Source organism: Oenanthe melanoleuca, chromosome 12 (assembly GCF_029582105.1).
Source record: "Oenanthe melanoleuca isolate GR-GAL-2019-014 chromosome 12, OMel1.0, whole genome shotgun sequence".
NCBI classification, from domain to species: domain Eukaryota; kingdom Metazoa; phylum Chordata; class Aves; order Passeriformes; family Muscicapidae; genus Oenanthe; species Oenanthe melanoleuca.
Window position 1 is genome coordinate 13,470,363 of NC_079346.1, and position 26,508 is coordinate 13,496,870.

Genomic DNA, 26,508 nt, shown 5'->3' on the forward strand with positions numbered 1-26,508 from the left:
AGGAGGCACAGGTGTTTTGTATGCTATTATGGGATGCAGCCAGGTGCTCAGACACGGATTGTCATCAGCAGCTGGACTCCCTCCTACCCAGCCCAGCAAGGAAGCTCTCATCTCAGCAGCAGCTGTTGTAAATACCAGTGTGAGCATGGAGATGCCCGCTGCTGTTCCCAGGCCTTTCTTCCCCAGGAGCAGCACAATCCACTCTCCAGCATGGGAGCAGCACAGGGCCCACACCTCGCGCCCAGCCCGTGCTGCAGGGCTTGAAGTCATCCCTTTATGCAATGCCATGGCAAACACCCTGCCACATGCAACCTTTGCCACTGCTCCAGTGCAGCCTGGCTGCTGCAAACCATCACCTGCTCCCACAGCAACACTGCATCTGCTCCTCCCTTCCTCCTACACAGCCTCCTCCAGCTCCTCTAGTCCCATGCTCAGGACTGACAAATCCAACTCAACTGATGTACTCTCATCTCACTGAGTATCAAAACCTCCTGGGAAGCTTTGCTGCTCACTGCAGGGGCCAGGTGAGATCCTGCAGCTCGGCTCTGCCGCAGTGTTTGGAAACCACCACTAGCAGCAGATGGGTATCCCTTGCTGGGAAGTAAAAATACGTATTAAAGCACTTGCAACTGCTCAGCGAATTCTCTCTCAGCTTCATCAAAAATGGTATTTCTAATTCAGGCTGTCAGATGCTGGGACAAAAACCCAGAGTGAGGAATACAGACACCAGGATACAGGGAGCTTAGAAAACTGCCTTTATTCTATTAGTTCTTGGAAAAATGAAAATACAGAAAGAGTTTAGTTGGCTGCAGAACAGCAAGAAGTTCACAGGTTAGGAGTCTGATCACTACATGGTAACCAAACTTACACAAAAAGTTTCTTTTTTTTTTTTAAGTTTTGAAACTGGGTCCAGCAATGAATTTAAGGCAACTGAACAGTTCAGAAGCTTTGAGTGTGAGCAGGCTGTCTTTTCTCATCCCTACAGCACTTTACGGAAAAAACTCCTCCTGGGTGTGCAGACCACTCGAATCATTCAAATGGGTCAGACTCTTACAAATGAACAGGGGAAGAGGATCAGCTGCTTTCCACCGGACTTTATTTTCAAATACAGTTTCTTAAAAAACCCAGAACACCTTAACGCAGAGGTTACAAGTAACAGTATTAGGAAATCCAATTATACAAAAAATACTACATCTAAGCTGGGGTAAATAGATTTATTTTTGGTAACATACATTTAAACTGGCACTAATTACACAGTAACTAAAAGGTAACTAACATGAAACCACAGAACCCTCACTTTTCCTTAGCTGAATGGGACTTGGTCATTTCAGAGTGATCACATTTTCAAACTAATGTTTTACACCAAGCCATGAAAATCAGATCTTCCTAAATGTGATAGCACTGAAGCTACTCTTGATTCCATACAGCCATGTAACGGTTGTACTCAATTAGAATAGGACGTTAGTTATAAAGTAGTTACAGACCAATCCTCTGTGTTGACAGCTTTTTCTCTTTATAGAGACAAGAAAGAAGATAGAGAATTGTCTTCAATTAGCGCCTGGCATATCCTGTGAGTGCAGAAAAGGTTTGTTAGAGGAATGTTGAGGTTAACCTTGGGTGCACAGATGAATTTGATGCAGATTGTTATAAAAATCATGGTTGGCTTCTAAATACTGGTAGCAAGATGACTCGATTTTTAAATCTCTTAAGTAAATTATAGATAATGAAAAAGGCCAGTAATCATACACTAAGATTAATAAACAGCACTTCAAAATTACTCAAGTGCAGGGTGCTGCTTTGGCCATCTTCCTCTGGCCATGCTTTATAAGAGAAGGCACCCGGACTTTTTCTTGCCACGCCGGGCTTGCAAAGCAGCTCTAGTGGCCATTTCAAACACCTCCCTCACACCGTCTTTGGTCTTTGCCGAACACTCCATGTACCCGAATGCACCAATGCGGTTTGCCATATCCCGGCCTTCCTCGGGCTTGACAGGCTCCTGGAACAGCACAAAAGCAGCAGGTGAGAACAGCCCAAACCCACGCTGCTCCTGCCCTTCCTACCCAGCTTCCCAACAAATGCAAAGGAATTTCTGGATTAAGCACACGTAGTGAGCTGGTTAGATAAAAATCCAATGTCAGAGGGCACGATCAGTTTGCTGATATCTCTGAGCCTGAAAGCTGCAAGACTTTTTGAAACTTGAGCAAGCGATTGCCTATTTCTGATGAAATATTTATGCAATACTTTGCTACCATTGCAAAAATGCCTATGAACAAATCCCCAAATCAATGCCTCAGTCTTTGTATAAAACCCCAATATTATGCTACAGGTGCAAAAATTCCTGGACAGAGCAGAGCATCTGGAGTCCCATACCCAAGCTGGGGGTTTCAGGCTCAATCAGAAAATGAAACCTGGTGTTGCTCAGGAATAAGCAACAGCACCTGTGGTTATTACCTCAGAACACACACCAATAGAAGTGTTTGCTGTCACAACTTGAACGCAACAAACAAAAAACAGCTCCAGAGTGCATGCAGAGTGCACTCAGTTAAAGGCAACAGACACTCCCTGGTGTTTGCTATGGGTAGGTGTTGATGACACAGCCCACAGAAACCAGCAGCCAGCTGTAGGTGCCTGTTTATGTTCTGTTACAGCCACCACACACTTCTGCCATTTATTGTAAGACTCTGAAAGGAACCTGCCTGCTTCATTTTGGCCAGCTCTCGTCTTGTGTGCTCGTCATTCCTCAGGTCCTTCTTGTTTCCTACCAAGATGATAGGCACGTTGGGGCAGAAATGCTTCACCTCCGGGGTCCACTTCTCTGGGATGTTTTCTGAAAAAAATAAATAGAGGCATGGCTGTACAAAACCCCATTTCTGGGGAGAGTTTTATTTGATACCACCTTTTACATGTTGCCTGAATCACTGTAGCTCGATAATCCACACTGATGCCCTTTTTTCTACTCTTCATAAGGAAGCAAATAGAGATGTTTTGCTGTTACCAAAAAAAGACAAGCCTGTCTGTGGTAATTTGAAGGCTGAAGGACATGTAACATCTTCGCTTCTCTCAGCAGCTACCTGACAAGGGTTAGCACAAGGGACTGGAAAGTTATGGAATATTTTGCTTCAAGAGAAACATTTTATTTATCTCCAGAAGCTAGAGATAGGCACAACACTGAAGCTTAAGTTTTAACCTCACTTCTTTTCCTAAAGCAACACAAAAACAACCCCTCTCAGCTCTACTCTTACTGTAGCAGAACTGTTCAACACACTTATTACAGATACACAGAAACAAAGGCTTGGGGTAAGTAATTTCCAACCTGCCATTTCTTCCTACATGCAGCAAATGAATTTTTTCTCATATACAAGCAACCTCCTCCTCACATCCCTACATGACTTAATTTTTTTAGTGAAAGGACTTGGGGGCTTTTGAAAGCAAGACCTTGACAAATTCTATATAGCAGGAAGTGCTGAACAGCCTAAAACATCTGGCTGTGCTTTCATTAATTTCTTAGACATTTAAGATTCACCAGTGGATGTACCTGCAGGCTGTATAACCACTTTTTATCTTCATAAAATTCCATTCAGCTTTTGAAGAGACATTCACTATTATGCATTATGGCATATTTTCTTGCTTGGAGGAACAACTTAGACAAGGATTTTGAAGCTAGTTTTTGCACTACAGCCAAAATATCAATTCTGCAGCTGTACCCGAAGTGCTCAAGTATGCTGGCCTCTAGATGCTGCACACCTGAAAAGCTGCCTGGCAGTTCTCTCAGGAACCCTGGCACTCAGATACTGGTGAGCAGGAAGGGAGGGAGAGAGAATTACAATCTGGGAAAACACAGAGAAGAGCTGCTGCAGCTCGTGTGATTAGAGAATTCCCTCATGTCTGAAAACTACATACTCAAACCAGCACCAATTCTGAAACTAGGAAAGCTCCCAAGGGAAAAGATATTCTACAGTGCAATTTCCAAGGGGAATATACTGATATGGAGAAGTGGTTCTGATTCAGTTAGAGATCTACTTACCTAAACTATCAGGACTATCAATTGAAAAACACATAAGTATAACATCCGTATCTGGGTAAGAAAGTGGTCTAAGTCGATCGTAGTCTTCCTGTCCTGCTGTATCCCACAAAGCCAACTCAACCTGCAAAATTAAGATAAGGGGTTAGTCAGATCACCAGGAAAGTTCTGATTCAGAAGCCAGGAACTCAACAGGAGTGAGTTCAGTAGCAATCACAGTCAGTACCATTCAAAAGGAGGAGACTACAAGTTCTCCTTTGACAGGAGAACTATTAGGAATTTTACATTCTGTAACTCAAAAAATCAACTTATTTCTGTTTATGAGTATTTTCTTTATACCCATAACCACTGTTAATTCTCTAAAAGGATGTAAAAGCTACCAGCAGAAAAGCAAGACAGAAGAATCTAAGGGAATCAGCTCCAAAGGGCTGGGAAACTCTTTGACAAGCCATACCAGAAAATACAGAAATACCAGTTTTCAGTGCAAAGTGGACTAAGTATATGCTTCTTAAGATTATGCACATTTTCAATGGGTTTGCAGATGGAACCTGTACTAAGAAATGTCAAAATTGTACTTATTTGTGCACAAATTTAATAACACCGATTTGTGTGTAAAGCTTCTTGTTACTAAGAACTAAAGTACTTAATGTTCTTGATATTTCTGCTTTTGGTGAAGCTAGAGGACAACACCCCAACAGGATTGTTTAAAACTGTAGAAGGAATAGCCAATATTTAAACAAATGACTTAAAAAAACTATAATCAAGCTCTTTAGGTACATATACTCTTGCTTAAGATTCTCTGATGAGTCTGCCTTCTCCTTTAAACTCTTGCATTTAAGAATTCCAGAGAAAAAGCCCACAACAGCTCAGATAAAGACAGATGGGCAGAACTGGAAGCCAAATGTGAGCCTGCATGTGCAATGCAACTGGCTGTTTAAATTGTGAAGAGACAAAGCCTTAAGTTGCACACATATATAAAAATAATCTTCAGTATTTCAGTCAGATATACTCCTCCTCTCAGAGTCACCTCTGCAGTTGCCAATTCAGTGGCAACTGTTCATATTTGTTAAGAGAAGTCTGTTGACGGTTCCTTCACATGACACTGGAATCAGCTCCTAAAGAACCACATCTACCATCACCTCTCTGTCTTCATATGACTTCTGGACATCTCTGGTAATACTTTTCTAGGAAGACAGAGGTAAGTGGCTGTCAAACAGAAGAGGCTTAAGCACTGATCTCCTACAAACTTTTGTAATCAAATTTTCTGAAAACCAAGACCTTGGGTAAAATATATCTTCTAGTTACAAAAATAAAATCAGCTGATACTGCTCAAGCTGCTCATCTTATTTTCCTTTAGCTATTGGCTGCATATAGCTGATAGGGCATGACTCCCTGGTCACTTATTCAGAGATGCAGAGATTCAGGCAGAAAGGAATGAGGAAGTTAGACTTGATGATGAAAGAGAGAAATGGATACCATACATATTTCAAACAATAGTCCTTAGAGTCTAAGATATAATATAGAAACTGTAGAACCTGTCACTTGGGAAAAAAACATGTCCTAGTATTAGTCTAAGAGTAAATTTTCTGTTACTGATTGACATTATGAGAGAGGAAAGCTCCTTCTAGACTCAAATAGCATGAACTATCAGGACTGAAGCCATAAATTACCCATCCCTGCAACACTAGGAAATCAAATTTAACATAAAGTCCAAAACTACCTCAAAAACCTCTTTTTCTCCAGTCAGGATCAAGAGTGAGTGATTTCAGCCCATCAGTCACTGCATCTCAACTAGAATGGGCTGCAAAATGTGCTGGCTGTATCTGACCCCAGAGCAAAGGCAAAGTCATACAGGGACAGAGCACCAAGACCTGCCACATGATTGACCTGCAGTCCCACGGCAGAGTCAGCTCTGTGTGGTTTCATTACCCAAACAGACACAGACCGTGGCTGCCTGAGAGGGTTTGTAAATAGCTGAGCTTTCAAGGTGCAAAGTTCCTGCTTTGTGTGCTTCTGGAGTATCCTGGAAAGTGACAGTTTTGCACATCACCCAGCACTCTGCTGACAGAAGTGCAGAAGGCAACCTACCCAGGGATCAGCCCCTATGCCCCTTGAAGGAGGTGTCTGCTTGTATGGTAAACAAAAGGACTCAAGAGGTCCCACTGATTAAAAACTGACTTTCAAAATATTTAAAACTAAAATGAAATATTTCAGTAATTAGTTTACTGAAGTACAAACTGAAGATGAAGCTCAGTGAGCTGTGGTTACACTTGGGTGCTAACAATTGTGCTCCTTCAGACATGCAGGACAGATGATGCTGATGTACACTACAAAAATCAACCTGTCATCTGTTCTCAGAAGGATGCTGCATGTTGCCATGAGTTGGTATGAAAAAAAAACTCTCCAGGAATTAATCATTATTAATTACAATATCAGGTCCCTATGAACACAAGGACTCTGTTCCAAAGGCCAGTAGCCCCAATGCCCTCAGCATCTTTGCACTGCTCCATCCCCTCCCACCTGCTGCAGTATTCTACTCAGACTGATTGCACAGCTTTTAGAACCTCAGACTGTGTACAGTTAAAAGGACCTTGTTAAACAGACACTGGATATGAGCACATTCTAGCAAGGTCAGTATTTTTTTCCACAGGAATATTAAATAAGCACTAAGCACATGTGCTAACCACATATTAAGGAAGTGTAGAGATGTCCATGCTATTCTTAACAAACACCAGTTCATTCTGGCTCTTGGAGAAAGGTTCACATACCTGCTTTCCATCCACTTCAATATCTGCTACGTAATTTTCAAAGACGGTGGGAACATACACTTCAGGGAACTGGTCTTTGCTAAATACAATCAGCAGACAGGTCTTTCCACAGGCACCATCTCCCACTATAACCAGCTTTTTTCGAATGGCTGCCATAGCTGAAAAACAAAACAATGACTTGTTAATTCAACTGCTACAGCTTTTAACCAAGATGCTAATAATTAATAAACCCTAAGTCTTCAATTAGTAAGACCTTTTAAATTGATTATACATGTCCATTAGAGAGACAGACATATCTGGACTTGGGTAAGTCCAGATTCCCATCCTTTTAAGAAAAAACACTCCCCAGCACTTATACTGGTGAGCCCATTAGGCGCAAGAACAATAGGAAGGAGAGCCTGGTTTAGCACATATTGATCTGTTCTAAAGGCTGAGATAGCAGCACCCAAAGATAACAAGTGAGCAAGCAGCACTGTCCCATGCACCCTCTCAGAAGTGTATTCCAGGTAATCATATACAAGATGCTTCAGCTTAAGGGGAGTAACATTTTTTTATCACACTGAGTTGTCTTAACTACACGGTGCCAGTGAGCTGGACTGAGGAGCACCTGCTGCCACATCAGAGCACCAACAGTAGGATCTCAAGGTACCCAGTTCCTCAGATTACAACCACCACTCTGCAAAGGATTTTGAGAGGACACATCTCACTCAACTTGCCTTCCTGGGCATTGCTGCTCCCAGGTTAATACAGCCTGCTATCAGCTTGCAGTAGGTGAAGGGGGTACTCAGAAGTGGAGACCCACACAGATCTCTGCTGTGCAATGAATTGATCTGTATCAGGAACATACAAATCTATAACCTGCTCATAAGCAACTCTGGCCTCAAAAAGACAGTACAGAAGCTTAAAAAGGTTTAAGGAAAGCCTGGAGTCAGGGTGGGGCTGAAGGAGATGGTTGTTTTGGATCTGGCAAAGCAAACAAACCAGCACTATATATGTGCCTGCTCTCTCTTTTCTCCAGGCGTTTATTTGTGACCAATGCAGGGACAAACCAGAGATTTAGGGAGTGACCTGGCTACAGGGGAGTGCAATGAGGACAGAACCATCCGACTTTCTTCTCCATAACATACAGGCACTCCAGGGGAAGCCGCTTAGTCATCCCATGAAGCTTCCTGGAAACGGAGCAAACAGCAATGCCACCACAATACCTATGACTGCATGAACAAAATACCACAGAGGGAGCACCCTGTGAGCTAACTTTTGCCATGACAAACCCAGAAAAAAGCTCTCTGAGGATGACCAGGGCTGCTGGCAAGGGGAGAAGGCCTCAACGAAGCACAGGAGAGATTTAAAGGACAGAGAAACAACATTTTATCCTTTTCACCTCTTCTCTTGCCTCATGAAATTAAGTAAAAAGGTAAAACTACCATCTAAAAGCAAACTTTGATACTGTTAGATGGTGAAGAAGCAGTGGATATTACAGAGATTCTGTACTTCTGCTCCAGGTACTATTTCAACCAAGCAGCAAGGGTCAAGGACAGCCTTGTCAGACACCACTGCTCAAGTGATCTACATCCATGTCTAAAGTGAGTTTTCTTCCACCTTGTAAATAAATATATATGTACACAAGTTAAAGTTATTTACCTTAGGGACTTGGGGTTATTTTTACATTTGTGGACAGTTTTAAATGATTCAAGCCCTATTAAAGTTTTCTGTCCATCATTTTAGATGGTTTAGAATACTTTCTAGCAATGGTAATATTTGAATTTTACAGAACTGGAAATTATATGTCCTCTGTACCAACTCAAGATTAACTACTTGTAACTTCTATTTAATGTCAGTTTTGGCTAATCTGCCCTTCAAGTCCTACAAAACTTCTGAAGTCATCTACTCGTGCTCCACAGTATTTACAATAAGCAAATTTCCCTCAATGTGTACCCTCACCCTTCTTTGATGTAATACAAGCTCATTACTGTTTATGCTGTTTTTTGTGGCCATAAAGAAATGGATTATTCCCTTTCCCCAGTGCAGTTGAGAATACATGCCTTCATTTAGTCTTCTCTTCAGGCAAAACAATGCCAGTTTATTCAAGCCTTCTCTGTAAATCATATTTCCTAGACTTTCCCATTGCTCTCTTCTGGGCAGAGTCCAATTGGCACAAATTTACCAAAGTGTGGAGCCCAAAAGCTGAATCCAGTATTTCTACTAGGGCTCTATGAAGAGTGCCCAGAACTGAAGGATTAATTTCATTAATCTTCTGGGATACCTTGCTGCTTAAATACCAATCTGGAATTATGTGTCTTCTTTCTTCTTCCCGTCCCCAGAAGACAACACTGTTGACAGACAGCTTTTAAATCCTGATAGCTCACAGATCTTTTTTCATTCAGATTCTATACAGTGAGTAGCTCTCTCTTCACACAGCTGAATATCCACTGCCAGACTTTTATTTATCCTTATAGTGACTGATGGTTTATTCTGCCTTTAGGTTCTAGCTCTGCTCTCCAGTTTAATCACAGTCTGTCAGATGCAAGTTTAATAGTAGTGATTCCCAGATAATTATCTAGGCCATTGATGAAACCGCCCTGGAGACACAGTGGGCAGCTGATGGAATGGGATAATCTGTCCTTCCCTGCTATCCTCCGTCCTTCTCCCCTCTGCTGGTGGCTGGGACTGGCCCATGATGCCTTGAGTTACCTGCAGTATCACTCAGGGTAGGTGACCTTTTTTATCACCTACGGATAACTGTATTTTTCAATGGATTATCAGATCAACTCGATCTTCCTCTAAATACTTCTGTCACCCGGATTATTGTTTAAGTGTTCCTTGCCAGTTGAATTTTATGCTTTGGCCTACAACATACCTATGCCTAAGGTCTACAAGAAAACTACACTTGTGCAAAAAAAACCCCAAACCCATTATTTAATGTAGGTTTTTCTACAAATCCTTCCTGAAAAAAGCTTGAAAAAATGTATGTGTGTGTATATATATATATATATATATATATATATATATATATATATATATATATATATATATATATATACACACACACAGACACATATATAAATTATTTCAGGAGCTTTATTTTATCTCCTCAGTACCTTTTTCCTGAGAAAAGCTATCATGAAATTCTCTGCCTGAATGCTTCCTGAGATGTGTTAAGATCATTTGGACCAAGATGCCCTTCAGCAGTGTGTGCTCAACCACTTCCTTCCCACTGCTCAGGACCCGCCCCATGAGGCTCTCCTGCTCACAGAGTTCTGTACAGGACCATCACCAGGACATATAAACCTGCCCAAAAGTTCCTTCCATCTAGTACATTCAAAATCTAGGGAATTAAAATTCCCTCATCATCAGCTTCTAGAGGATCCTTCTGGACCATCACAAAAAGCTTCAACCATATTATTATTTTTTAGTGACCCATGGCATCCTTGTATTTTTTACTTTAGTTTCATCTTCCACAGCATTACCAAAAAACAATTCCTTCTAGAACAAGTGTGTTGTATAAAATTCAATGCAGGAGGGAGAGATCACCACTTATAATCTCCAATTTTCAGAAGCACCCCAGATTGTAAATGCTGGGTAGATAGGTCAGCTCTGATCATTAGACGACTCCATTCACCTTGGAAGGAAGCCACCAAAAATCACAACCTCTTTCTACTGATCATTATCAATGAACCATAGAATGGTTTGGCTTGGAAGGGACCTTCAAGATCATATAATTCCAACCCCCTGACATGGGCAGGGACACCTTTCACTAGACCAGGTTATTCAAAGCCTCATCCAACCTTGAACTTCCTAATTTAGGAATTCCTTGAATTTCCTAATTTAGAGGATTCAGTTTACACATCAGCACCTTTCAGCCAGTAATTTTTAGCTAAAACAAATACATTCCTCTCCAGTGGGCAGCTGTAAGGGGTTGTCAGGTCTGGCAAAGACTCAGAAAAACATCATCTTGGTAGCACAATAGAGAAAAACATGGATTGTTAGAATGGAGCTGCATCTTAGTGGTGCGTGTCGCAAGGACAACACTAACAGCATTCACAGCACTTGGGTCTTTCTGCTGTGTTCTGACATGCTCTGGTTTTCTTCATCAAGTATTCTAAAACATGGAAATACATCAAATTTGTACCAGCAGTATGTGGGAATCAAAGCACTTTGCTGGCCTAAAGAGTTTCATTTAACACACAATTTATTTTTTGCTGCAGCAGTTTTTCAACAGTGAGCACATGCCTACATTAAGAGCTAAAACACCTCTATGAACTACCGGAGAGGATGTAACAAACAGACCAAATCCATGCTACTGCCACCTCACTGTAACTGAACACAAGTACTACACATTCATCCTTTTACACAACACATAGAGCTGGGAGAGTCCAATAAACCCAGAAAGCTGCTGGGACTGCATCACTGATGATGCACACAGAACATTGAGCAAGCAATATTTTATCCCAATTAGTGTAGCAGAAAGGCTGCAGTGATCTTCTAGGAGAATCTGTGCTGTCTTCTGCAGCAAGGCAAGAAATCTTCAATTTTTCCTACTCTTAAATGAACCACTCCTCCCACCTTTGAATTTATAGGATTCTCAAAACCAGCTAGTCTGCTAGATTCAAAGTGGAAACTCATAACATGACTCAAGTGACTCATCTGAATGGAAGAGATTCAATTATGACATTTCCCCAGCCTCAGCCAGTGTCTTTCACAGGTATTACAGGAGCTTTAGACATCATTTACTCAATCCCACTAACATCACAGGAGGTTACAACACAAGGAGCTCCTGTTTGCAGAGTTGCCAGACTAATATCCTTGTTACAGGAGGCTGCTGTTTCTAAGTGCAGTGGCGCTCCAAGACTCCTGCAGCATAAAGCCCTGCTTGTTAAAGGAATCCACCAAATACTCCAGAAGAACTAGAAATGGGGAAAATACTTTTTCCCATGTTCTAAACATACTCCCCCCAGTGTTACCCTTTACAGCAAGGGAATTTGCCTCTTCAGCATTCTATTTATTTTTCCTAGGAACAACTTTTCTAGTGCCTCCTCTCCTGCAGGTCCCAAGGCCACACAGCATGAGTGAGGATTTTAGATGCACTGTTGACATTCTAAAGTTGGATAGGCTGGCAACAAACATGCCAGGTTTGTCTGTCTTACTCTGGATCTCATCCTGGAGAAAGTAACTGATGGAAGAAACAGCCCTTTACCATCACATAGGTATCACAACTATATTTAATTTCTATTATCAATTAACTACTACTAACTTTATATTGCCTGCTATGCTATACAGGCAGATCCTTCACACTGCAGAATTTTGTGAAAAAAAGTAAATTTCTGGATTATTGCATGTCAGCAAGAACTCAGCACAAGCAGCTCAGCATGCAGAAAGGATGCTGCGGGGAATGGGAGGAGAACATCCATTAAATTCTTTCTTACCCAACCTTGCTAAAGTTCTTAAAACCAAAATGTTGGTAGGTATACATTTTGAAATCTTAGACTGCCTTGCTGCTGACTCCTCAACACAGAACTTGAGCAGTTTGCTGCCGAGTGAATTACAGCCTGGCACTTTTCTCACTTGCTTTATTTCCCTTCATTTAGACAGCCCTGCCCTGGGCAGCAGGAGGCTGAGAGACCAGAAGAAACCCTGCTCAAGTGTCTCCTACCCTGACCAGTGAGGCCCTGCCCTCTACCTACCACAGGGGAAAACTGACTCTGTGCCAGTCCTTCAACTGCCTCTGCCTCAGTACCTGCACTTACTCCTAAAATATACTCACTTTTATTAAAGCCTGAGGTGATTTAGGAAAGGGTTTTCTCAAAGACTCCAGGGATCAAGAGGAGATGAGCAGGCTTTTCTCACAGTTTTCTTCAGGCCATTTAGCAAGGTTGGGCATCAACACTGAAAACTGGCAGGCAGTTTGGAGTCCAAAGCTGATCAGCCCAGAAGCAAACAGGACTGATTTTAGGACAGCTGTGTAATGTCAGTGAAGAACAAGACTGAACACAGAGATCTGAGTGGGTGAAGTGGCCCAAAGACTACAACCAGGGAAGGGGTCAGGCAAACAGGCCAGGAGAACAGCAGAAGGATGTAACCACTCCACTAGAACAGATTTCAGGATTCTCACATCTCCCAACAGCAGGCAAGCATCTCAACCCTCTCCTCCACTAAAGTCCAATGGAAAATGTCAGCAACTGTGCATTCTGTAATCCCTTTTTGCTTCTCACTTCTCATTAGTGAAAGCACATATAAACTAATACCAGAAATACTGCAGCTTGCTGCTGAAATGCTAATCCTGCTCCCTTAAATCAGCTTCCTTCAGCATATGTAAGCTATCATGCCATTTTCCCCCACAAATACAGGATGGCCCTGCTCTTACACAGCAATAGTTGTGAAGTAAAAGAAACTGTGACACCAGTTCACCTCTTAGAGAAGCTGCAAACTGGAAAGTCAACAGCCTTGAGACTGAATTAAAAGTAAGAAAAAAAAATTATGGAAAAACATAACTCAATCACATAAAGGAGTCAGATACAATGCATGTTTCTGCTACAGGGTTCCTAAAAGATCCTGGAAGACCTACATATCCCAGAACACGCAGCAAGTGACCAGTTATTTATTGTCTGAACTGATCTGTACAGCCACAGTGACAGTAAAGCCAGACACACTGAGCTCAGAGTGATCTGCTCTTCTGACACCATGAACAACCTGAAATCAAGCATTACTGGGATTGAAACTCAGTTTAATTCCACGCCACCAGAATCAAAACACTAAAAATGTAAATGTGGTCACCTCTATCAAGGGACAGTCAACACATTTCATTTTAACGACTGAGATTTTCTTCTTTTGACTGTGGACACTTGCACTCATAAACCAAAAAGCCACATTATTTAAAGTGTTGCTAACAAGGCCTTTGAGAAATAGCTATATTTATATTCCTTACTGCAGCCAGTACATAAAGCAGTTTGACAGTACTGCAAAATAGACCTATTTCTAACTACAGCACTATGTGGGAGCAGCTGGCGAGGAAAAGCTATCTGCTGGGGCTTTTTGGGAGGGTTACATATGAAATCTAACACTTGAAAGAAGTTCCAAAGGTGGCAAAGCATAGGGCAGGCTAGTGATGTTGCACATTAAATTTAATCCACAGAGAAATGTAATTTTTCTGTTGTAAGTACAATTGAAAAAGTGACACGGAAGGTCAGCATAGTATCCAATGGGATTAAACACTGAACACAGGTCTTTTGGGAAGGTCTCCGGTTAGGGCAAGCTGAGTGTTCATCTTTCTGATAACAGTTCATTCAGCCTGTGTCAATCAGGCTCAAGTCTGGCATGTTTTACTAGTTTGGAAAAAGTGCCTTGCAAATAGAGCTGTATATTTCCAGAGTCAGCTTTAAACCAATAGCAGCATAGCTGTGTTCAACCCCAGCTAATAAACCTCCCCAGGTCTCAGCTAACTCCACAAATAACCAGCTCAAGCCTCTTTGTACTACATCACCAGAACTGGGAACAGGGTCAGCTTAACTGCATTAGGTCTTAGCAACACTGGTTGCCAGCCATAGTGAACCCTTAATGACTGATCAATTTTACACAGTCAGTAGGAGTTATCCAAAATTACACACTAGGTGTTAAATAGGCATGGGCACACAGTGCATCTTTGTTAAGGACAGAGTGTTGCTCATGCTGCCTCTGCAATGGCTGTGATGGGGCAGGAGACTCCTCATGCAGTATAAAGGCTGCCAGTGCAATGTTTTGGAGGAAACCTGAATCAGCCGTCAGCACTAGATCCGTGTTGTCATGCGGACAAGTGTCTAATCCGAGATATCATGTGAAGTCTCAAAGTAGGATTCATCATATCAAATTACAGCCTTTGCCCTTGCCTTCCTCTTCAGGAAAAATCCTGTGATACAACACACAATTCATATTCCTCTCAGAGAAGAAAACTGTTTTGGATTCTAATAAATTTGCTTGATTATAAAGCACCACAGGAAAGAGCAAAACATCTTGCTTTGCTCTCCTTCCCTGTACAGAGCACCTGCCCATGCTTTACAGGAATGATGCCTCAGCACTGCCAAGGAACACACAAACTATCTTTTTTAAAACACCAAAATCATGACCTGTGCAACCCTCTACACCCAGCACTGTGTTCCACAAACAGTTCCAACATAAACACTGACCACTGGACCAACTTGCTCCTGCACCTAAACTTACACCTAGAGACTCACAGACCACCTGTTACAGCAGGTCTACACACACGGAAATAGGGACTTAGATCTCTCCATCTCGATGCCTGGCATTTTGCATAAGCTCAGGACTGGATTCTTGTGCTAAAGAAGAGGAAAAATGAACAAGACACTTCTCCCTGTGTGCTCGCCAGCCTTCAGCTCAGGACCTTCTTGGGTCAGATGTAGTTCCCATGAATTTGGTAACCTCAAACAGATTTCTTCTCCATGAGCTTGTCCAGACTCTCTTTGAACCCATGTAAACTTCCAGCACACACAACATCCTGTGGAGGGAGTTCCCACAACTTAATTACACATTGTGTAAAGCCATTTCCTTCAAATTTAAGATTGTCCCTATTAGTTTCTTTTACAGCCTCCTAATTCCGAAATGGAAAGGGAGTGAACAATTTGCCTCCGCTCACCCTCTTCCTGCACTCACATAACAGCCTTTCCAGACTGAAGCACCCTAACACAGAGCTGGCTGGCTTTTTTTAAATTACCTTTACACCTATGACAGTAGTGACTGTCTATTCCTGGCATAAGGAGTAACAAAGTGTTACTTTAGAGGTGTCCCTATGAAGTGCTTCAGGCAGGAGGGCCCGTGAGAGCCCAGCAGCAGAGCACCGTAGGTGCCTTCCCATCCCACATTGTCCACCACAGCTCCAAATGCCCCAGGGCTGCTGCAGAAGAGCTCCAGGAGCAGGAGCCTTAAATCCATCCACACAGTATCAGAGAACCACACCCTGAGATGCGTTTCAAGTGCAAACAAGCCACTGCTTGGTCATTCCCCCGTATATTTCACCCCGTGCATTAATTCAAGTGCAGACCATCTTGACTTTAAAATATCAGTAACAGAAAATCCTATACCATGCTCCTCACACCCGCAATTATATTTTCTGCATTATGATGAAGTTTTCCTTGTCACTTCCTCACTTCTCTGGCCTGTGCAAATTTCCCATTATTGGAAATGCAAAATTCCAGGTGACCACTGAAAAACACAGCCAAAGAGTCCAACTCCTTTATGTCCTCACTACACACAGATTCACTTGAGTCTCCACTTGCCTTTCACAGCTGCCCTCTTTGTACTAAATTTAATATGAACCATATTGATTTTGTTCTGGCTTAGTTTCTGACTGAAAATGACATGCAATTACTGTCACATACTAACTGAAGGCTAAGACGAATACTTACACTTAAGAACCTAACTAAAACAATTAACACCTCGTTTCTATTTCCCCCCAGTCCAGGCTGAGTGACATCGCCTTAATTCTCTCCTGAACACTTTGTTACTTATTCCATTATTGTACCTGGGATTGATGTCTTAGTCTGATGGGATTATAATCATTAAGATTGTCCTACTTCTCTTTATTATTACTGCATATTAGCATTCTTTCAAACTCAAACTGCTACAGTATGTAAAGTGCTTTCTGGAAAAAAAATTACATAAACCCCCTCCATTTTCAGGCGAGAGATCTTCAGAGCTAAAATATATATCAAAACAGAGGTGTCAATTACCAAGTCTGGTCAGATTAGGTGTGCAACATCATTAAACCCCTTCCTTTTTTTTTTAACTTAATGAGATAATCAGAATACCTGATTACACGGAAGTTCTCTGTGTACAGATAAGTATCTGCCAAAAGATAGGAAACCAGGCAGAAGGAAATGCTCAGCACTCTCAGAAAAACACCCGTGGAACCTGCACAGCTCAATGTTCATAAATGACCTGAAAAAGCAAAGAAAAATAGCTATACAACAAAATTTACTGGTGATGTCAAGATGCAGAGGTAATAAAGGCAAGGGCTAACTGTGATGGATTTCAGAACTCTAACAGGCTCTGTGCCTTGGCAGTAAAATTTGAGAGAAATGTGAAGTGATATGCAATGTAAAAACCAGATTCAATTTCCTATACAAAATGATGGACTGTGAGCTGATCACTGCCACTCAAGGACAATATCCAAAGGTTATATAGTTAATTCCTTTAAAATACAAGCTCTATACTCCAAAATGCCACAATTTTAAAGATTCCAGTATTAAGAACAAACCAGAAACCATTAAGATGATGTCGGAATCCATCGCATGACTGCATCTTCTGATGTGTGCAGCTGTGATCCTCCCATGTCAAAAGACTATAAATGAACTGGAAATGACTCAGAGCAGGGCACACGGATGATTAAACTACACAACAGTGACCATATGAGGAACAGCTACAGCAGAACTGGAAAAAGGACAGTCTGGAAGAGATGCAACCACACAAGAAAACAACTGGATGTTTCTCTCAGACCCTAAGGAGCAGTGAGCAAAGCTGGGGCCTGAAACAAGGACCAGAGCACATGGGTCAAGCCAGCTTGAAAGCAAAGGCAGGAGGGCCTCTCAGCAGGACACATGGCAAGGCCTCACCACATTTCAACTTTTTAGATCCATAATTTCATAGTTATTTGAGCTCCTTTTTCCTCCCAGTTACTTTCCACAATTTTGAGCTTCTGTTTTCTATTTTCTATGTTCAGTTACTACTGTTCTCTTATTTAATCTGTAGAGCTTTCTTGTACTTTCTAGTTTTTTAAGTGTGAACAAAACAGATGCCTTCATTTTCTTTCCAAGCCAGGTTATTTAATTCATATTCAACACTTGGTAGGAGAAAAATACTGCAAAAGAAGGTTCCTGAAAGATCTGTTTTAAGCATGTTTAAGTCAAATTTTTTAAAAACTAAGCCAGGAATATGTACAAGCAAAACTATATCTTAACATTGCCAGTGTGCATCCTGTTAACAACAAACTTAGCAGGGTGCTGCTGATCAACTACCTGCAAAGTTCACCCCTATACTGTTCACCTCCCTACTGCTACACAATTAGTAAATTAACACAATTTCACAACCCAGAGAAGAAGACTAATTAGAGCATTTCTCCCTTGTCTTCCTCTGCCTTCAGCTTTGGAGAGTGACTTGTCATGGTAAAGTTTGGATTTTGGGGACAGAAAGCAGGATTCTGTCATCAGGATCTGTGGCTGCTGATGCTGTCCTTGCCCCCCATGGAACACTCTTGGTCATTTGCCCCCACTGACTACATCTTTGCTATCTGTTGGCACAACGACTTAGGAGAGCACTTCTCTTACGCAATACTGAGTCCCAAGATTACTTTGCACAAAATGGGATTAGGGCTTAATATTGAGGTAATTATAGTAGATCTGTGGATTTCCACGCGTGTGTAATCTGGAAAATGCTTTGCATTTGGGCCAGTTTTTTCTTGCTGTCCTCTCTTCCCAGACACCTCCTGCATGTCAGATGGGATGTGGGGCACATCACAATAAGCCAAGCGAGCTTCTGCTTGGGTGTGGTGGCTCTGTCTTCAGGTGCTGGCAGTAAAGCATATATGGACAAGAAAAACTAACACTAACTTCTCCAGACAACCATCTTCTTGTACCCACAACTGACACTCACCTGTGTCCCTCCCTCCTGTTCTCCCACCACAAGACATCTGTTGAAACTGCATTGGTTCAGATCAAACACCCAGCAAGCCCAGCACTACCTGACACATGCAAGTATCCCAGACAGAGTAAAAGAAGGAGCAAACGCACTGATACCACCACAAGTGCATTTTCTCAGTTGACAGCTTGGTGGTAATTTTTTTTTTTTTTTTTATTCCTTATGCCAAACAGTCCATTTGATAGTGTTTTCTCTTGCGATTCCACCTGTTTGGTTCTGAAGCCATGTAAATCGCTGTCATTCAAAGCACTCTGTGGTGCTGCATTCTGCGGTCTCAGTGCAGACTGAGGGAGAGGCACCATTAGTTTTGATCTAGACCAGACCGTGCTTGGTCATGTCTTTGCCAAGCTGAGGAGTTCAAATCTTTTTAAGCATCCCTTGTATGGAATCCATTCCTTATCTCTGATCACTCTTTTCAGCCTCATCTTTGCTTTTCCAGTTGCAATGTATCTCAAAGGACATCTTTCTTTGTGCCAACCCACTGTAATCAGTGTGTTGAGAACTAAGAGCCATGACGCTACCCCTCTGTTTTCCTTTTTTATTCCTTTCCCAAAGCCCCTCATACAAACTCGTATGATCTCTGCTGAACACTAAGCTTCCATTTTCACAGAATTATGGCAAGCTCTTCCTTCTAAGTGGCAATAATTAACTTTCACCCCATCAGTGCATAAACAAATTAAGATTACCCCCCTGCTTTGTATTTATCTGGAACAAATTTCATTTGGCATTTTGCTGCCTGTAATTCAATCAGAAGGACTAACTGCAATTCTTCCTAATCAGCCCTGGTCTTTTATTCCCTTCTTCCTCAACACCTTTCTCACCAGATCATATATGAATATGCTGAAGAGTAGAGATGTAACACAGATCCCTCTTCTCTTGTCCCAACTTTCCCTCCTCTTTGCTTTTCGAGCCATCCAAAACCTCCAGTAGATTATGAGCTGCACCATTTCCTTTGCAAAAGCCACACTGGCTTTCTGCTACTCTAAGTTGTTGGTCCATCTGGTTAGCTTTTTTTTGCTTTTTCTTTTTAAAAAGGCACTGAACTGTGATATCCTGCTGAACTATCTTTAAGAACTGCTACCACATAACTCCTCTTCTACTTCTGTGGCTTCAAGGTATTGAGAAGTTACACAGCATAATTAGTAATCTGGTCATTTCAGGCCCGAGTTTCCTTTGGAACCCTTGGGCAAGCACCATCTGGTCTTGGCATCTTGTAACTGTATTTATCACTTTGCTCTATAAATTACTTTGCTAACAATTCAAACAGAGACAGATCTTCCAATGAGTCCTGCTCTCCATAAAGAGAATATCTGGCACAGAACCTCTTTGGACTCCTGGACTCCTCCACAGGAAACTGGAATATACATAAGTCATCTTTCTACTCCTGGCTTCATCATCGAATATTTCTTTCACTTCTCCATCTATTGGCCCTCCAGAATCCTGCATCTTTCTTGTTTCTGATGAACTTGGAATTTATTTTTTTTTTTTTTTTTGCTATCATTATGATGTTTCTCAAGAGTCTCTCTGGCAGGTCCTTCTATTTTTCATTTGACTTGCCACAGTTCATGTCCTTATTTACTTTTCTGGTTAACTTCATGACTTAAAACTTTCTGAAGGCTGTATTCTTATTTCTAACACTTTCTTTATCCCAAACTGCATGCTCATTCTCATCTGTCAACATTCCACAGTATAATTTAAAATCCTCCCAACAACATTTTCAATTTCAAGCGCAGAAGCCTAGTTCTGCTGTGGTTTACATGGAACCCAGCCTTTCCAAACAGCTCTTGAACTGAGGTTCAAAAACTGAGCCAATTCACTTGGTCAGCACCCAGTCAAGATCCCACTGTGAAACAGCCTTCTCACTTCACACAATTTCAACAGAGCAGACAGGAGATGACGAATAAAGAACCTCCAGGTGTAAAATATAAGAAAAATGAAATGCTGGCAAAGAATGCCAACAGAGATAACTTGTATTTGGACAGCTGCTAGTTCTTTCAAACCACTGATACATGCAAAGACCATCTTCCTTAAAACTATGAGGATGAGGAGGAGGAATCCCTTTGTACACATCCACACTAGCAACCTGCTCCAAATGTGACAGTTCAGGCCAGGTGAGACAGAACTATTTATGGCTGCAAAGCACTGCTAATTAACTGAGGAAAGAGACTGAATTGAGCTCTGTTTCTGATTAAAAAACAGCAATAAAAAAGCAAGCAGAAAACCCACAACTGTCAGAGCCTGAGGAAAGCAAAACCTCATATTTGGTGTACTGCCCAATTTTACTGGGTATACTTGTGACTCTCCATCTGTTCGTTTTGCAAGGGACCTTGGTCATGAAAGGTGGTCAGAGAAAGACAGAAAACCTTCTTCTGATTAGTTTAATTAGATGATTCACTTAGGAAGGACTGGTGGTTAGTTGTGTGGATGGCAAATATCTTAATTAAAAGGTGGTCTAGAGATATTTTAGTTCAACTTTATAGTCTCAAATATCCTTCCCGCATGAAAATATGGTGATAGGAAAAGGACAGAAGAGAGGATGGATAGGGCAGTGCCACTCTACCAACTCCAATTAGCTTTTGGTACTTTATTCACAGTTCAGAATGAGTGCTAGCAAGACCAGAAAGCACCCAGACACCGAACAGAGATGTAAAAGTAGCAGTAACTTAACCAGTGTACCACAGACAGTATTTTGGGGTATTTTTGCTTATTTTTGTGGTTTACCTTTCTATTTAGCTACACACTATTTATAGAAGGAGAGGAATTATACCAAAAGGCAAGGAGCAGAGGATTTTCATCACGCATTCAGGTGTGTACAGGTGCACAGCTGTACCTTGGGAATGGAATGAAGGTCAGCCTTCGTTTGGCACATTTATTTTGCATTGCACTGTTCTGTATTACAATTTCACCCTTATTATGTGTTTTACTGGGACAAGCTCATCATGGATTAATTTAAGATTTCAAGGGCACACTTTTACTGTACTTTATCAACATGCTAACTTCCTCAAAATCACCCAATTAGACCTCTCCTCCAGTTGAAACTGCATTTAAATACACATTGCAAGGCAACAGAGCAGAACATGAGAAAGACGAGATTTAGTATTAAAGGTAAAAGATGGTGTCTGAGTTGAGACTTGGAAAGAACCTGATGATACCACAGCAGCAGGGAATGTTAGAGAAACTGAGAAGATACACTTGGCTAATGAAAAGGTAGCCAAGGTCATAAATGCCTAGTGCAGAGCAGACTACAGACACAGTGTGAAGAGTCCACAGGGCTCTGGGCAACTTAAATACATTGAGAGAAAAAACCAGAAAAACCAAGAGTTATTATCAGAAAAATGAAGAAAGATGGTGATACTTCCAAGACCCCTCCAAAACATTTTCATTTGGAATTTTCTTATCTGAAGAGCCATCACCAGTCCTACATCCTGGTGGCGGTTAAGATCATTTAGGATGTTTTTACTGTCAATTCCTGGCTCAGAGAACTCCCCGCCTCTGGCGCTCGGCTGCTGTGGCACTCGGCCAGAGCGTGAGCTTGGTGAACGAGGAGGGATAACATGAGAGCTGCTCAGCTGAGCTCTGCTGTGACTGAATTTATTTTGCCCCTTGTGTGAAGGGGCATTCACATCTTGAAAAATTATTTTTTAAAATCCCATGCATTCTAGTGTTTAATGATACAAATCACCTATTCAAACTAATTTATGTCAAATATTTATGCTGAATATGCTGTTAAACATTCCAGTGAGCTAATTAAAGTGAAGTAAGTCTAATGTTTTTTTTTCTTTAGACATGCAGCCTTGGTCCAAATCAGTGCCAGAATTAGATTCTGTATATTTGAACGAGAAATGCCAGTGCTGTGTGGCTGAAGACCTGGATAAGACCAGAACAGGGCAGAAGGAAAGAATACATATATCAGAAGAGCCTTCAAGAGCAAGCAAATATTTTTGCAAACAATCTTTTCAGGAAGGGAAAGACTTAATATTTCCAAAAAATATCCTGAAATAAAGCCATCAGACAACCTAACACTTTCAGTCACAAACAATATTTAGGGCACATAAAATTAACTTCTGAGATTTCTGAGATAAAAAGAAGATTCACAGAAGTCTGCTTCTGGAAGAAATTCACGATTTCAAAGTCACACAGATGGCAGAATTGACACTTAGGCTAAATTCTGGAGGGGGAGAAAAAGCAACAACAAACTTAACATTACCTAGGGAGGTCTTACGGTTTAATTTTCTCCATATACTGTATCAGACAGAGAAAGGGTGGGTGGGAACCACTGCTCCTGAAGGGTTCCCCTGCAACAAACAGGTGAAATGTACCAGGAGAGAAACAAAAGCTGGATATGAGGCAGCAAGTAAAAACAAACAAACCCCCGTTCCAGACACCTCTTAAAGGGATATCAAAGTAGTCATGATATCATTTGACTGGGAACAATACTTCATCCTGAGTATCTGTAATAAGTAACTTTCCAGACCTCTGGGAGAAGTTTTTGGGTCTTACTTTTAAAACCTAAACAGCAGTCTCGAGGTTCCTCTTGCCCTCGAAGGAATGGGTTTCCTGGCAGAAGAGATTCACGCAGGGTGTAGTTTAACACCGGGCTGTTCTCAGCCCAGGTAAGGCTGTCGAGGCACAGGACTCCGGTCGTGTCAAACCACCCCCGGCGTTTTCCCGGCCTGCTGCAGCCGCCCCACCAAAAAAACACCGCCCAAACTTTCCAGTTTCGCTCCAAAGGCCGATTCCTCCCCAAGATAAAAGTTCAACGGCGCACAAACCCCTGGCAAGCCCTCCGCAGGCGCCCCGGCCCGGCGCCGTGTGCCGCGGAGGGCCCGGGACGACCCCCGGGTGCGACCCCCGGTGCGGGCGGGGCGCGGCCCCGGCGGCGGTGACGTCACACAACAAGCTGCCACTCACCGGGGCAGCCCCGGTGCCGCCCGTGTCACCCCGCGGGGCCGGGGGGGCAGCGCCGCCTCCGCCTCCCTCCGCACCGCCCACGGCCGGACGGCGGCACCGGGCCCCGGGCGGGGCGCGGGCGGCTCCCGCGAGGGAGCCCCGGGACCGCGCCCCTTCCTCCCCTCCCCCGCTCCCGCCGCCCGGAAAAAGCCCCGTTACCGGCCCCGGGAACTCGCGGAGGGGCCGCCCCCGCCTGCCCTCCCCTTTTGTGCGCGGCGGTGGCGGGGAAAGGCCCGGCCGGGTCCGGCCACCCCCGCCCGCAGGCCGCGGGCTCCCGGAGGGGGCGGGCGGGCCCCACCCGGCGGCGGGAAAGGGGAAGAGGAGAAGAGAAGCCGGCGATTCCCCACCCCCGCGCCCCCCGGTCGGCAGAGAGCCCCCCGGTACCTGCGGCCTGCGCTGGTCCGGCTCCCGCCGCCTCCTGCTGCACAGGCCCGAGCGCGAGCGGCGGCGGCGGAAACGGGCGGGGCGGGCCGTGCGCGCTCCCGGCTCCGCGCGCGGCGCGCTCTCGAAGCGCCCCGCCCGGCCGCGCGCGCCAGCCCGCCCCGCGGCCAATCGGCGCGGCCGCGCGCGGGGGCTGCTGGGAAGGGGCGCTATAAAAACGCCGGTGCTATTTACGCCGTCCGGGCTGGGCAGTGGCAGCGCTGGTGTGTGGGGCGGGATCGGGCGGTGTTTGTGCTGGCCCCGGCAGCGGCTAGACTCCTTACGGTTTCATCGGTGCAGGCACGGCCCCTTTGCACTTCCTGCAGGGAAGGCAGCTGTGCTGGGGGCTTGAATTGCGATGCCCAGTTTGCCTATGGGTGGTTCATATCCCCCTTTCTTCCAGTGGAGTCACACCCCGGGTCCTGTGCGTGGGTTTGAGCCCCTGGATTCAGGAGACACATTGAGATGTTGGAGCATGTCCAGAGAGGGGCAATGGAGCAGATGAGGGGTCTGGTGCACAAGTCCTGTGTTTAGCCTGGAGAAAAGGAGGCTCAGGGATGACTTAGCCACTCTGCACAACTCCTGACAGAAAGCTGTGGTTAGGTGGGAATTGGCCTCTCCTGCCTGGTAGCTAGTGATGGGGTAAGAGGATGTAGGCTTAAACTGCACCATGTTGGGCATCAGGAAGAATTGCTTTGTGCCAGGGTGATCAGACATTGGAACAGGCTGCCCAGGAGGTGTGCAGTCCCTGTCCCTGGGGGTGGTTAAGGAAAGGCTGTGGCACTCAGTGCCATGGTCTGGGTGCCATCAGGGAGTTTGGTCATAGGTTGGATTTGATCTCACGTCTTTTACAACTTAATTGATTCAGTTAAAGGTGGGTGGGGGCAGTGGTATCAAAGTGCTCTGTTTGTCTGTGGGCCTCGTTATTCCAGTGAAGCAGATGAGGTCTGCTCCTAGCAGGCACAAAGCTGTGCTGGTGGGACTGGGGGAAACTGAGAGGCTCACAGGCAGCACAAGGCAGGGGCTGGAAGGGTTGGACTCACTGACAGCAACTCCTGAGCATGTCTGTGGTGAGCTTAAGGCAAGGATTGCCCACATCCCAGGATGCAGAGCCCTGTGGTTGATGCACTGGAGGAAGGATACTACTTCATCATGGTTTCCTTCTTTGCCCACCTGAAAAGGTTCAACATTTTGAACTGGCCTCAGGGGGCCTGGGGAATGTGTGCATGGAGAGGGTTGATGAGCAGCCTCTGCTGTCTCTCAGGGTTGCCTTGTGAACAGGCACAGCAGCCTTTAGCTGGCACTTGGGGATGGCCTGTTTTACCTGGGTACTGTAAGGTGCTGTGCTGTTTCTGATGCATGATCTTCAGTGTTTCTCCCCATCCTCATTCATTTGACAGCATTTGCATTGCTAGCTAACTTTAACCTGACCTTTTTCTGGACTACTCTGGTGCCTGTAGAGGAAAGGTGCTGCTCAGTAAGCAGGTCCTTGGGACTGCCTTGTTCTGTAAAGCGTTGCAAGAAAGGTGACTTCCTTCTGATTCTACCTGGTAAGTTGTTTTTACAGCTTAGTACCAGTTTTTGATGGGTGAGTGACAGTGTGCACAGTCAGAGGCCCATGATAGTTTATGCTGTGGCTGACCAGTACACTTCCACCTCTGATGCTGAGACAGAACTTCATTTGCCTGAAATCCATAGGGAAATTACCTGTGGTTTGGACACTGGGTTGGTGGGGATTGAACTGGAAATCAGTTATTTCTAGGCCATAGGTTCTTTTCATAATTGTTTTTTGTTACTGTTTGATAGAGATCCTTGTGGCCTACTTTTTTTTTTTTTTTTAATTCATTGGGAAATTTGGCCTTTGTTTACAAAACACTGTCAGGTGTTTTGATCACAGTGTGTGTGCTTCCTTTTCCTAGCAGTAGTTCCTTGCCCAAGGGAGAGCACTCATTGAATTTGGATGGGTCTGTGGCCCCAGGTCCTGCTCTCTCAGGTGAGCACTGTTTGGGCATGATGTTAATGGAAGTACTTCAGGAGCTGACTTTTCCCAGTTTGGTGAATATATAGCTTTTAATGGATTCAAAACTCATTTTAATCAAGGTAGCTAACAAGCTCTATTGCAATGAGGATCCTCAGCCTATCTCTGTAAACCACAAATTCTGAAGGTGTCTGTAGTGTGAACTTGCCACCTTCTCTTATCTTGTGTATGTTATTGTTCAAAACAATCCTCATCCTGACTTTCATGATGACCAGGAGCTCAATAAGTTTCCTGGGTCAAGGGTGAGAAGGTGCTGCAGAAGTGCATCTCTTCTCACATGATGTGGAGACTTTGTTTATGAGTTAAAGCAATGTATTCTGAAAGTATTTGTTTGGTCATAAACCTAAGCCCCTCCCTCTCTCCTCCTCCCTTCAATTTACTTTTTGCTAAGACAAGGGCTTATGCAGGGGAAACTGGTTTATTAACTGAATGCTGTGAACAGCTAAAACAACCCTGAGTGTATTTTGCAGATATTTTTATTGCAGAGATACCTTTTGGAATCAGTTCCACTTAAATCAGACAGTCTTTCAAGTGTGTTTACAGCTATCAGAAAAAAAACAAGGACTGAGAAGAAATAATAGGAAGCAGTAGCTGATAAATATTTTTTTCTCTTAGGGAATATACTATAGGTT

At 43.4% G+C, this 26,508-nt stretch overlaps 2 protein-coding genes across 5 annotated transcripts in view; one reads left to right on the forward strand and one right to left on the reverse strand.

The window, feature by feature from the left end:
* Nucleotides 1-732: 732 nt before the first annotated feature.
* Nucleotides 733-23,970, reverse strand: RHOA (ras homolog family member A). Of its 3 annotated transcripts, none has more exons than XM_056501325.1 (6): nucleotides 23,803-23,967; nucleotides 16,584-16,713; nucleotides 6,790-6,947; nucleotides 4,025-4,145; nucleotides 2,697-2,827; nucleotides 733-1,996 (listed from the first exon to the last, which is right to left on the reverse strand). In XM_056501325.1, exons 3-6 carry the CDS (start codon nucleotides 6,943-6,945, stop codon nucleotides 1,823-1,825), a joined length of 582 nt encoding a protein of 193 aa, XP_056357300.1. In that variant the 5' UTR covers nucleotides 6,946-6,947; nucleotides 16,584-16,713; nucleotides 23,803-23,967; the 3' UTR covers nucleotides 733-1,822. The 3 variants fall into 3 exon arrangements, with proteins under 3 accessions (XP_056357300.1, XP_056357301.1, XP_056357302.1); XM_056501326.1 differs by lacking the exon at nucleotides 23,803-23,967 and adding an exon at nucleotides 22,676-22,764; XM_056501327.1 differs by lacking the exon at nucleotides 16,584-16,713 and having other exon boundaries at nucleotides 23,803-23,970.
* Nucleotides 23,971-25,243: 1,273 nt separating this feature from the next.
* TEX264 (testis expressed 264, ER-phagy receptor) overlaps nucleotides 25,244-26,508 on the forward strand; it is a 51,582-nt gene continuing 50,317 nt past the window's right edge. The window contains exons 1-2 of one of the 2 annotated variants that reach the window (XM_056501490.1): nucleotides 25,244-25,388; nucleotides 25,758-25,831. The gene's annotated coding sequence lies outside the window, so the exon portion shown is untranslated. The remainder of the gene's footprint in view (nucleotides 25,389-25,757; nucleotides 25,832-26,508) is intronic. The other variant, XM_056501488.1, reaches the window with a different exon arrangement.

Coding starts and splice junctions, on each gene's coding strand:
- RHOA (XM_056501327.1), bottom strand. CDS start 6,945: ATGGCAGCCATTCGAAAAAAGCTGGTTATAGTGGGAGATGGTGCCTGT. Junction 4,146..6,789: donor TTGAAGTGGATGGAAAGCAG/GTATGTGAACCT, acceptor TTAATTTTGCAG/GTTGAGTTGGCTTTGTGGGA. Junction 1,997..2,696: donor AGCTGGCCAAAATGAAGCAG/GCAGGTTCCTTT, acceptor GTGCTGTTCCAG/GAGCCTGTCAAGCCCGAGGA.